At 35.1% G+C, this 12,889-nt stretch overlaps 1 protein-coding gene across 6 annotated transcripts in view; it reads right to left on the bottom strand.

The window, feature by feature from the left end:
* LOC148623558 (E3 ubiquitin-protein ligase FANCL-like) overlaps positions 1 to 12,889 on the bottom strand; it is a 58,752-nt gene that overhangs the window by 5,306 nt on the left and 40,557 nt on the right. For all 6 annotated transcript variants that reach the window (XR_015919460.1, XM_088565444.1, XM_088565441.1 and 3 more), the window contains 2 exons: positions 9,623 to 9,704; positions 7,650 to 7,766 (listed from right to left, as the gene is read on the bottom strand). Coding sequence is in view for 5 of the 6 variants with exons in the window: in XM_088565444.1 (XP_088421570.1) it covers positions 7,650 to 7,766; positions 9,623 to 9,704 (199 nt within the window). In the remaining variant the exon portion in view is untranslated. The remainder of the gene's footprint in view (positions 1 to 7,649; positions 7,767 to 9,622; positions 9,705 to 12,889) is intronic.

Raw genomic sequence — 12,889 nt, 5'->3', positions numbered from 1 at the left:
TTTCATTCAGTATTGTTAACCTTTGTTTCCTTTCATCTTTGGCTTCTGCGTATGGAGTGTTCATATCACAACTCATGCGTTATGCCAGAGCTTGCCGAAACTACGCAGACTTTTTGTATCGCGCTAGAACTCTAACAAATAGGCTTCTGAAACAGGGTTATCTTGCTACAAGATTGAAGTCATCACTACTGAAGTTTTATGGTCGTCATCATGAACTCGTGGATCGTTATGGTGTATCCATCAGCACCATGAAAACTGCTGTATTCAACGGGTCATGGTTTTCCTTTCCTTGTTTGTCTACCCCGGACTTGACTTTTTATGAGCAACTCGGCGGGTGTTTCTAGAAAAGCAGAGGACGCTTACCCAACCGGTGCACCTGGTCCACGCTCCCAGTTTTTAGTGGAGTCCGAGTTGCTCATTTACTTTTGTTACTTTGTATGTATGATTTTAGTTACTTTATGTTCTTTGTTGTGAATATCTGTTTTCCATGTCTGGTCTTTGTCCCTGGATTACATTCTTTTGATTACTGCTATAACCTTGGTTCCCTTGATTACTCTTTCACCATTTCACATACAACAGCGCCAATGGAAATGTTAGCCGATTAATTTGAGTTTTTTTTTTTACAAAAAAAAAGTGGAAGAGAACCACAGGGACCTTTACACAATTATGAAATAACGTTACTGCCATACCGTGAGCTAAGGTTCCTTTGTGTGCTTACATGTAATCATTATCATAAGCCAGCTTATGAATAATTTTGAAGGTATAAATACGGAGCAAGTTCGCAGAAGATGGCAGATTGGCATTTGGCTGCAGTGCTGTCAACATCATTTGAAATATAAGGAACTTATGGGAAGGACTTAATGCTGCAAGAAACCATCATTAATGCAATCTCCCACCACATTGATACTGTCATTTGACGTTTATTGCGTTTTACAATATCACATGATATTTTCTGCCAATATAGGAGCACCACCGGAGGAATTTAATGGGAACCTGACTTTAGGATGCATGGTTAATATGTTTATGGATCTTTTGATGTGGAACCAGAAACTATTAACTTCTGTTGGTGAATACTATAGTACCAGTGCTGAAAGCTATAAGTATTACAATTGGACTAGGATGAGGCAACATAACAAGTCACACAAGGCATATATTTTATTAAAGACACAGAAACTGCTATCACTAGGGGTCAATATCATTCTGTTATATATCCTGCTGAATAGAAAACTCATTTATTGTGGTAAATTTATCTTTCATTTTTAATTGGTTTATTCTATTTGCATATGCCTATAGAATACACAGGAAAGTAATATTTAAAACCGAGAGGCATCTTATCCAATGGACCATTCGCCATACCTGTTACACTATATATATATATAATTGTTACGCACAGCATAACAGGATTCCCCCCCCCCCCCCCACCCCCCGCTCCCCAATGCCACAGGAGCATTTTAAATCACTTTGTACATCTCTATGAATTTTTTTGAATTTTTATAATTTTTTTTTACTTTTTGACAGGTAACCATTTTTTAAATTGCAATGTAGCCGATTGGAAGCCCTAGTGGTGAAGAAAAAGTATGAACTTTCCATGATTTGTTGTTAGTTTGTTATGAATCATTTTAAAGTTAGGACGGTGGCCATATTTGAAATTTCAAAACTTTGCTCATGGTCTATTTTCATGTGAAAAGTTTGGTTTAAATTCAATTCACCCATTTCAAAAGGTATGGTGGGGGGGGGACAAGATGGAGGTTAGAAAAAGGAAGATAATAATAAAAAAAAGAAGTAAAACAGTATGTTCCCCAACTTTGTTGAGGGAACCTAATTACTACAACCTTCTTACACTAATGAACATATGATACAAGTAGAACATACATGGCAACAACTTGACAACATAATTTGCCGCGGTAATCTCAGTTCCTGACCTTGACCTATGATCTTAAAGATTTTGACCTTGACACATCTTCTCATGCTAGTGAAAATTTAAACCAATAATTGAATATCAGGTCTTTATCATAAAAGGGAGTGAAGTTATTATCAAAGACTATGGCACCCGAAATCCAAACCCTGATCTTTGACCTACAGTTGCTCCAATCACTATCTTTAACCTACAGATGCTGTATGCATCTCACTTCTTCAAGTTAACTTCAACATTGGAACATTTTACATGAAGTGGATATGGCAATGAGCTGATTTTCTCACACAGTCAAATTAATTGTACTAAAGCTTAATTTGAAAACTTGCCCATAATGTTCTATTCAAGTCAAATTGATCGCATAAGGGGATGCAAAACTTACAACAATGAAAAAATAAAGAGCTTTGCTGAGCACACATGAAATGACCCCAATGGTCGAACCCTGAACAGTTGGACCAAGTGTGGACACAATATTAGATTTTGACACACTTTAGCATAAGAACTTACATTTCATTATGGACACAACAAATGGTTTGGACACTATACTGCACAAAATTTGAAATTAAATTAAAAATTGCCAAAATCGACCAAAAATAAACAAGAGGCTCTAGAGAGTCTTAATTGCTCACTTGGTCAAAAATAGTCTTTTTTGCCGCCTAAAGCTGGACTCATGACCCTACTGTACTACTGTAACAAGAATCATTTAATCAATTGAGAGAACCTAATTAAAAGAAAGCGATCCAGGTGGTCTTGTGATGTACAGTTTTATGTGGTTATATTACATTCTTCCTATGGTCACATGCAACATACATGCTATACATGAGATGCTCTCATAGAACTCTAAACTGTTTTATTAGACAAAGGCCAATAATGCTCAGAAAACACGGGATCAAAGGGAATCTTGTAAGTGTCCATGTTATCCAACTGATTAGACTATCTGTACTGCTCCATATATGAGCTCATATATGGTCTGTATGTGGTTTTTTTCTGTAATTGGTAGCTAAATGACTCATCATCTAATTAATGATGCCCATGAATGGATTAACCAGATTTCCAGGACCCATAACTCAAACTTCTATCAATAGATTATTCTCAAAATGTTGGCATAGGTCCATCCCATCATGCTGATCACTTCCTGCCAGATTTTAGCTAAACTCAACTTATAATTTTCAGTTCTTTGCAAAATTCTGCAGTTTGACCCCATATAGTCTATTTTTGGTAAAGGTGGCCATGTTTTTCATCAGATCAATAATCCCCACATCAGGACTGTTATAAATATCCTAATGAAACATTCATGCAAAGTTTGGTTACAATCTGTCCAGTGCTTTCAGAAAAGAAGATGATTGATAAAGTTAATGGGCAACGGACACAAAATGATGACATAACTGACACAGCCTTCAGGCCCGGTGAGTAGATTTTTCGGTGTGTGGTCACTTTGACCCCTTATAACTTGAAAATAGTAAGAGATATCTGAAATCTAATTGAAAAATGCTGGTAGGGATTTTCATTAGGAATCAAATATTTTTTCTCTCTCCAAATTGGACCAAAAATAAAGAAGAGGCTCCCATAAGCCTGAATCGCTCATCAGGTTATGTTTCTGCCTTTTATGGGCAATTACTTTATAAGGAGTTGTCTGACAATTTGACTCAAAGAAGACTTTGGTAGGACTTAACATAAGGATCATTTTATCTATTGAAAATTTCTTTCTATCTATTACAGTATACAAGATATTTGCAGAAAACTGCTAAAAACATCATTTTTCGCATTTCAAGGGTAATATCTCTAACAAAAAGTTGTTTGTCAACTTTGATCTCCACAGACTTTTGTAGGCCTTAATATAAGGTTCATTTCAGCATTTAAAAGTTTCTTTCCATTTATCATAGTTTTCATGGTATTGGCTGAAAGCTGTAACAGAACATCATTTCTCACCTTTCAAAGGTAATAACTATAACAGGGAGTGGTTTACAATTTTGATCTAAAGCAGGCCTTGTAAGAAGAATCATTTTGGCAATTAAAAGAATCTGGGTAAACCAAACAGTTTTGGAGATAATGAAAAAAACTTCTGTCTGACCTCTATATTCTATTTTTAGTAACAGTGGCCATGTTTTTCAAAGGATAAAAAACACACACATCAGTTCTATGTAAAATACCCTGAGGAAAATTCATACTAAATTTGGTTCCAATTGGTCAGAGGATAAGATTTTTGAAAGAAATAACAACAGAAATGGAGACAAGAGGCTTGCGAAGAGCCTGAATTGCTCATCTGATGAACCATGCTTTATTAAAGCTGCATTATGAAAACAATGTTTTTTTAATCAGAGAAGATTGATAGCTCTGATCTAATTATTTTTCGACATTACTTCTGAAGATTGCTGAGAGGACATTTGCCTGGGTTAAAAATATTATAACCTTGGTAAAAAAAATAACAATAATGAATACACAGGTAAGTATTTGTCTTGTTTTCCTATCATTTCATCTATTTCTGGATTAGTTTTCAAATAGATAATGACCATATTTGTGTCGCAATACGTAAATTTCAAAAGGATCTTTGTGTTATATTCAAATTTTTGTCTTTCATGGCTTGAGTGTGTTGGTCTTCTATGCTGTTGAATAACCACTTTCACTTAGCAATCAGATTCGTTATTGCAAGACAATAAATATATAGACACCTATTTCATGTATTTAATGCATTTTATTTGTGGATATCAAATGAAATTATGCAGGAAAAGTACAATTTAGTAGAAATAATTCAAAGTTAAGGCATATTTCAACAGAAACAAAAATTAATGTAAATGACAGCTAATGCAGCTTTAACCAAATGAGTAAAGGTATCATGTTTTGTTACCATGTTACCATGTTTGATCAAACAATTGCAGAAAAAGAGCATATTTTGATGAATGTTGTTCAACTGAGTACCTAAGGCACTGTAAAATGTTGGAAATTTTTAGAATCTTTGGTAAAAATTTAGGCAAGGGTCCCCTATGCCATGTTATCCCATTGGGTCAAAGAGGGGCATTAGATCGCTATCCATTTGCTGCAAAAGAACATAAAATGAAGTTAAATCATGGCTATACAACATTTTCATTATCACAATTCAACTCAATCTAAATATATTAACCAAATATCATTGAAATCAAAGCAAGTATTAGAAATAGCGTGATAATGAAAATGGCCAACAAGAACCAATTTTCACCATCACAATTCAACTTAGAATGCCATGATTCCTACAGAAACAAAAAATCATTGGAATCCGAGCAACTGGTGAAAATGCCAGTCAACTCAGAATATCATGTTTATCTTCTGAGTAGCTTTCATCTTCATTGTTCTATAGTTGAGGAAAAAATAGCAAAAAAAAGCCTTTTAACCCCTATGTTCTTTTTTTTGAAACAATGGCCATGTTTTCCTATCAATGAAAACTTTTAAATGTGTAGGATACCCTCAGAAATAATTATGCCAAATTTCATTAAATTTTGTCACATAGTTTCAGAGGAGAAAATTTTCAGTTGTACACGTGAAAAATGACCAAAAAATCTGTTTCAAGGGCCATAACTCCTGCATCAGGCTACAAATCATTTTGAAAATTTTGGCCTAGGTCCGTCTTCTGATGGTGAACAATTTTATCCTGTCAGAAATTTGATAAATTAAACAATTTTTTAGTTCTTTGCAAAAAACTGTATTTTGACCCCTATGTCTGACCCAATCAGAATTTGGCCCAACAGTTTTGGAGACATATGCGAAAAAAATACTGTCTGACCCCTATGTCCTATTTTTAGTAACAGCAGCCATATTTTTCAACGGATCAAAAATCCCCACAAATGTCTTATACAGGATACTCCAAGGAACAATCATACCAAGTTTGGTTCCAATTTGTCAAGTGGTGTCAGAGAAGATGTTGAAAAAGGGCAATAACTCCAACATGTCTAAGGTCTCACTAACCACTTCCGGGTCAAATGGCCACCCCCCTATGTAGTACCAAAAACACACTGAACCTAGACATATGCATTGTAAGTGCATTATTTGTGTGTATTATGATTAAAAGTAGTCAAAATAAAGCTGAGAATGTGTACTTTAAAATCATATATGTAATTAACTACAAAAGTGTATGAATATTGTTTACATGTGTGAGTAATTTGCCTCCATGCTGTCAGTTAGCAGAACAGGTAAAAATGTGGATTTTCAGTATTATTTATTCAAGTAAATTTTGTGAAGAATTTCTACTATGATCGTACCATTAGCATAATGATTTTGGAAGCCTTATTTTCCAAGCTTCGCAACGGTATGCAGCTTTAAGATGTCATTTGTCCTGGGAATTCACAGTGAGACTTTGAAAATTACTTTTTTAACATGTAAAGTAATGGAAACGTTAGAAGTGGTTAGTGAGACCTAAACAGATTTAAAAAAAAATTTGACCACTGATAGATCTCATCATGCTGAACACTTTTACCCAGTCAGAATTTGGCTTAACGTAATGGTTTTGGAGATATATGCAAAAAAACTACAGTCTGACTGCTATGTTCTATTTTTAGTAACGGTGGCCATGTTCTTCTACCGATAAATAATCCCTACACCAGTTCTATGCAGTAAAATCCAAGGAATATTGCCAAGTTTGGTTCCAACTGGTCAAGTAATGTCAAAGGAGAAGAGTTTTGAAAAATTGTTAATGACGACAAAGGACACCAAGTGTTGGTAATAGCTCAGTTGGCCTAAGGCCAGGTGAGCTAAAAATTGTTGATGACGATGGACACCAAGTGATGGTAATAGCTCAGTTGGCCTAAGGCCAGGTGAGCTGAAAATTGTTGACAACGATGGACACCAAGTAATGGCAATAGCTCACTTATCCTCCAGCCAGGTGAGCAAAAAAGGGCAAGAACTCCAACATGGCTTAACAGATGAAACGAAAATTTGACCAGTGATAGATCTCATCATGCATCATGCTGAACAGTTTTATCCTGTCAGAATTTGGCTAAATCTAATGGTTTTGGAGATATATGAGAAAAACATTCTGACCCCTATGTGCTATTTTCAGTAATAATGGCCATGTTTTTCGATGGATCAAAAATCCCAACAAAAGTTCTATGCAGAACACCCATAGGAACATTCATAACAAGTTTGGTTCTGATTGGTCTTGTAGTCTCAGAAGAGAAGAGTTTTGAAAAATAGTTAACCACGAAGACAGACGCCAAGTGATGGCAATAGCTCATTTCGACTGTAACCAGTTGAGCTAAAAATTGGATCAACAATAAGCTTTTTTTTTTATCAATACTAATGATAACACCTATTCTCCCCTTTTAGCCCCTTAGTGATTTGGGCAAAAAACCTCAAAAACCTAAAGGGTCCTCCACCATGTCCCTAAAGATAAGGTGTTAAAATTCCCAAAAGACTGAATAAGTTTTACTTAAGTTATCATAAATAAACTAAAGTTAACAGATCCCAATGACAACAATGCCAACAACCCCACCATTGCCAATGACACAGTGATACCAATAGAAGCAAAAACAAATTCATGTGGTAGTATAAAAACTGAGAAAATGTCATTTTGCCCTTGTTTGTAGAGTCCTTCAAACCAAATAAGAAAGTATAATAGTTTTTGAGCAATAAAATTAACTTTAAGCAAGTGGTTTTTACCCCTAGGTTTTAAAGTGATGGCATAGGCTCATGTGGACCTAATGCATACTTAAGACAAAAGTCACACACTGACAGAAAAAGATATATCTACCAATATCTCTACCATTCTTACTTCAAACAAACAGGAATGATGGAATGCCTGGCCACATCTAGAGTCATTACATACTTCACTGGGTAACTCTGTGTCTAGTTTGTATGAGTAACAAATACCACACTCCATACTGAATTCCTAAAATTAAAATAAACATGTAGAACACACTATTAAATGTACACCATTTATACCCCTTCCCCTGAACAAGAACGTTTAATTTAGAAAAAAAACTGTTTTAGTACACCAAAAACATTAGGGCCATTGAACTGACAGCACACCAGATGTTCTGTATACTTCTATCAAGAATGGAAGTTCCTGGACTTTTTTCAAGTTTCAAATCAATTGTGTACTTGAGAAAAACCACAAGTCCTAAATAAAGTGTTAGGAAAAGTTTGAAAGGTCCACAACCTAGTTAAATGTAGTTTAATTTAAATGTAAGTCCAAGACCTTGCACCTACACTAATTCCAACCCCTTTAGCATCAGCTGTATTTTAAGGTATGTAACTGACAATGAACAGCCCACTTTTTTGCTATAAAAAGGTCCATTATTCAAGAAATGACTGCAAAAAATATGAAAATAACTACCTGAATTTGAAAAGATTCTGATGAAGACTGAATAAGTTAAAGCACACATTATTTTCAAAAAATATTGCTATAAATAGGTCCATCGCTTAAGAACAATAATAGCAAAAATTATGAAAGTTTATACAGACCTGAATAGGGAGTAACCTGTTCTATAAAGGATTACATAAACTATAAACTTCTATACACTTTTTTAATTTGTTGGTCACCTAATTTTTTCAGTTGGGGAAAAAACATCAAATCTAAGTACCAATTTTTTAAAAATATTCTTACTGCTGCTGACTACAAGAAATTTACAATTGCATAATTGTACCATCTCATTTTAAATGAAACTTTAAATTTTGTTCAAAAACATGACATATTTCCTGGCCCTGACTTTGTATTGTGAATAAAAGACTTTAACTAAATATTCAAAAGTTACCAATTACTTAAATGTAAGAGTAAAGGAGCTGAAATAAAAAAAATATATTCCAAGGATATAGACTAGACAGAAAAAACAGACAAACACAACAAAGAACATAAAATGACCAAAATAACATGTACAAAGAAACACAAGTAAATTAGCAACCTGGACTCAACAAAAAAACTGTGAGCATGGAACAGGTGCACCAGAAGGGTGAGCATCCTCTGCATTTCTAGAAACACCTGCCAAGTTGCTCATAAAATGTCATGTCTGGGGTAGACAAAAGAGGAAAGGAAGAATGTGACAAGTGACAATGATATACAAGTTCATAATGATGATCATAAAACTTCTGTAAGTCTTGCAGTAACATAACCCAGTTCCACAAGCCTTATTGTAAAAAGTTTTCACAGGAGCAATAAAGGACCGTGTCTTATTATTTTTCCCAAAAAGACTTTTACAAAACCCTAAAAACTTGAGTCTCTTAATGTAGTAAGACTTCAAATTATATGCAAATCTGCTAACAGTCATCATGTTAAATTAAGGCATTTCCTTCCTTTGACCTAAGCCACAGTACACGCTTAGTCGTTTTTTTACTCTCTTCAACTTAAGTACCAGTCTTTCTACATTACTGAAAGTGATGAGTATCTTAAGAGAGACGTGACTTTACTGCACTCAACTGCATAAATTATCCTTTGGGGTAGAGTTGCAACAAAAAAAACAAATACATCCTTGTTTCTGATCTCCAATATAATCATAATAAGTTTGTAACTGATCACTGTATGTCTGGCAACACAGAAAAAAATCATGACAAGTCTGTAACCATACTGCACTGTGTATCCCCACTTACATGTATATCACTTTTTTGTCAAGCATCCGGTGAAGGTAAGCTCATTATCATAGGGATTTTTACATTCTAAATAACAGGTGTTAAAAGAAAATGCTACCTAAAGAGACCTTCTTGTTTATGTTTTTGCTGTAGAGAATAAAATTTAATTGTGTTGTTATCTACCTCTTTCTTGGATGTTGATGGTGAAGGAAACTTGACATTAAGCAGCATCTGTAAGTTATCAAGAAGGGTAGCATCTGGGTTCCTGTACAAATAAATTTAAATCTCAATCCAGTTATTCTATTTCAGCAACCAAATTGGATTGACAGTATATTTATAAATGTTAAACAGTCAATATTGTAATATTTAAGCTCCACCTACATTCCTCCCTTTGCTAAACTACCTGTCACTACTGGGGCCACCATAGGGTTAAAACAGTAGTAAACATGTCATATAAAAATAAAACCTGATAAATGATGAGCTTTGCAGTATAAAGACAATAAAAGTGTATCGACTAGAGTTAAAAACAGTATATAAATTTGGCAAAAATTGGAAAAAAAATTGCTCCTCAGGATAGTTGTCATACCCTGACTCACAAGAGTGTCAAGCTTTTCACCCTGACTCTTAGTTTCATTTATTTCCATTCAGTGATGTATAAAAAGTAGTGGATACTTAATAGCAGAAGGGTACTCCTCTGCTTGATGGAAGTATAGACAGGAGGACAGGCACCCCTACCACTATATACCCGATACTTTGCACTCCAAAGGTATAACAAGAGGCTCCCAGGAGCCTGAATCTACCACCTAGTTCATTTTTCACCTTTCAAGGGCAACAACTCTAATAAGTAGTTGTCTGACAACATAGACCCATAAAACCTCCTGAAGGCCTTATCATAAGGATTATTCCATTCTTCGAAAGTTTTTTTTTTTTTTATCTTTTATAGCTTTCAAGATATCGGTTAAAAAACTGCATAAAAATCTCATTTTTTGCCTTTCAACTCTAACAAAGAGTCATCCTAAAACTTTGACCCAATGTAGGCCTTATAATAAGGATCATTTCATAAATTGAAAGTTTTTTCTATCTTTTAATTTTCAAAATATCGGCTAAAAAGAGCAAAAAGCATCTTTTTTGCCTTTAAAGAGCAAAAACTCTAACAAGGAGCCATTCAACAATTTGACCAAATAGAGGCTTTTGCTGGTTTTATCATAAGGATCATTTCGTCAATTGAATTTTTTTCTCGCTATTATAGTTTTCAAGATATTGGCCAAAATTGCAACAAAACCATCATTTTTTGCCTTTCAAGAGCAATAAAACTAACAAGGAGTCATCTGACAATATGACCCAACACAGACTGTAGTAGAGCTCTTCAAACTGAAAAACAATGATCGAATTTATTTTCTAATATCTTTTATAGTTGTTGAGATACATATAGAAATTGTTGACTTGACCCCTGTAGTTGAGAAATAGCAATGCCGGCCATGTTTTACACTTCATCTACATAAATCGATATAATTTTTTAAAGTAGATATCCTAAGGATGCCTATCACCAAGTTTGGAAATAATCCATTGAGTGGTTTCAGTGGAGAAGATCTTTAAAAGAAAAGTTAACAACAGACAACTGATGCCAAAGTACGCCAAGTAATGACAAAAGCTCACATTGCCTTTCAGGCCAGGTGAGCTTAAAAGGCAACAATCTCCTATAAGCAGTCCTGTAGAATAAATCGTTCTACTATTGAATCTGCACAGTTGACATGGTCCAAACAAGTTCTGGAAAAACCCATGTTTACACGTTTGATATGTGATGCTATATGGATTTGTATTCTAATGATAAAAACATGTTATGGACAAAGTATTTATTGTAGAGAAATAAGCCCTAAGAGAATCTGTTTGTTTGTTGGGGCTTAACGTCCGAGCAGCAATATTTCAGCTACATTCAGATGATGAACATGAAATTGATGATAAAATGAACATGAAATGATGATGAAATGAAAAAGGGATGGGACACAAGGACAATTGGGTCTACAAATTTTGATTGCCACTGGAAATAGGGAGAGGTGGGTAGGGTCAGGCAATTTAGCCTCCTGTGGCGGAGCCCTATGGTTCCTACTCCGGGAGAATACCACAGTAGGGTTCTTTAACGTGCAAGGAACGTGGCTTCTTTCCCAATACAGTGCACCACTATGGTTTGCGGTCAGGTTTTCCGTATTATAGCCTGACAACCTCAGCATATAACACGCCAGGGGTATTCCATTCCACCACCTGGGGCACACAACCCAGTTGCTCTGTGGGCAGAGTGCCCTAGCCCCCAGCTAGGGTTCTGAGCACTGTTTAGTTGCCTTTTACGACAAGCTTAGCGCTGCTGCAGGCCTATTCTTTTAACACCCTGACCTGCACGGGGCTGGGGTTCTCTGTAAGAAAGTGAACAAAAGCACTGTTCAATCTTTAAAGAAGTCTTTTCTCTTAATATCAAAAGAGGAATCAAGCATGAAAAGTGATTCTGAATCGTGTGATGAAATTACAGCTCTGAACAAAAAAAGCAGAGGAACCCCTATACTTCTTGGAAAATACGAAAAGGATGCTGAGGAATACGTACAGCCTATCCCTGTGTCTGGAGGAGTGATCAATTGCTAAATCTTAATAGCAACTGCAAGGTGAATTATCATGAACAATGAAAAATGTCTACTCTCAGAATTTGGGGCCGCATAGAGTTGTCAAAATCATGGGCACAGTCTTTCATAAGACAACTTAAGATATGTGAAATGTAAAATTAGTACACCGCGAAAATTAATACGTTTACAGTAACTCATCAACTCTATGCAGAAAACCCTAAGAAACAGTCATACTTCATACAAAGTTTCATTCTAATTGGTCTAGTAGTTTCAGAGGAGAAGAGTTTCAAAAAATTGTTAATAAGGATGGACTCCTAGTGATTGCTATAGCTCAGATGGCCCTTTGGCAAGGTGAGCCAAAACCTGTGAATAAGTTTCACTTCTTGTTAGTTTTAACAGTATTAACTTTGGGTACTTCAAGTTTGATTAAAATTTTTTCCAGGGATTTCGATATGAACTTGTTTTTCAGTAGAAACACTACAAGCAGTGGGTGTTGTATAATAATTAAAGATTGTTTATAAATTTATGCAAAATAACCAACTTTGGGACCATGGGTCTGGAAACGTTTAAAAAATGTTGGTCATTGACCGACAAATTTTGCAAATGACCGACAACCACTTTCCAATATCGGACATAAAAAATTGTCAACCATTATAATATACAGCCTGGGTGGTCGTTCACTCGCTCTAATATTTTGACAGAGTATGTAATGAAATAACACAACTTCCAATTTTTATCTTAAAAAAAGTTTTTTTTTTTAAGTTTATTTTCAGTCTGAGCATGTAAAAGACTGGAACAAATGTCTGCTGAAGTTTAATAAAATGATGGGCATGGGCTGTCA

Source organism: Perna viridis, chromosome 2 (genome assembly GCF_037379345.1).
Source record: "Perna viridis isolate PV_CMFRI_1.1 ecotype Kerala chromosome 2, ASM3737934v1, whole genome shotgun sequence".
Taxonomy (NCBI): Eukaryota; Metazoa; Mollusca; class Bivalvia; order Mytilida; family Mytilidae; genus Perna; species Perna viridis.
This window is presented reverse-complemented; position numbering and strand designations above follow the sequence as displayed.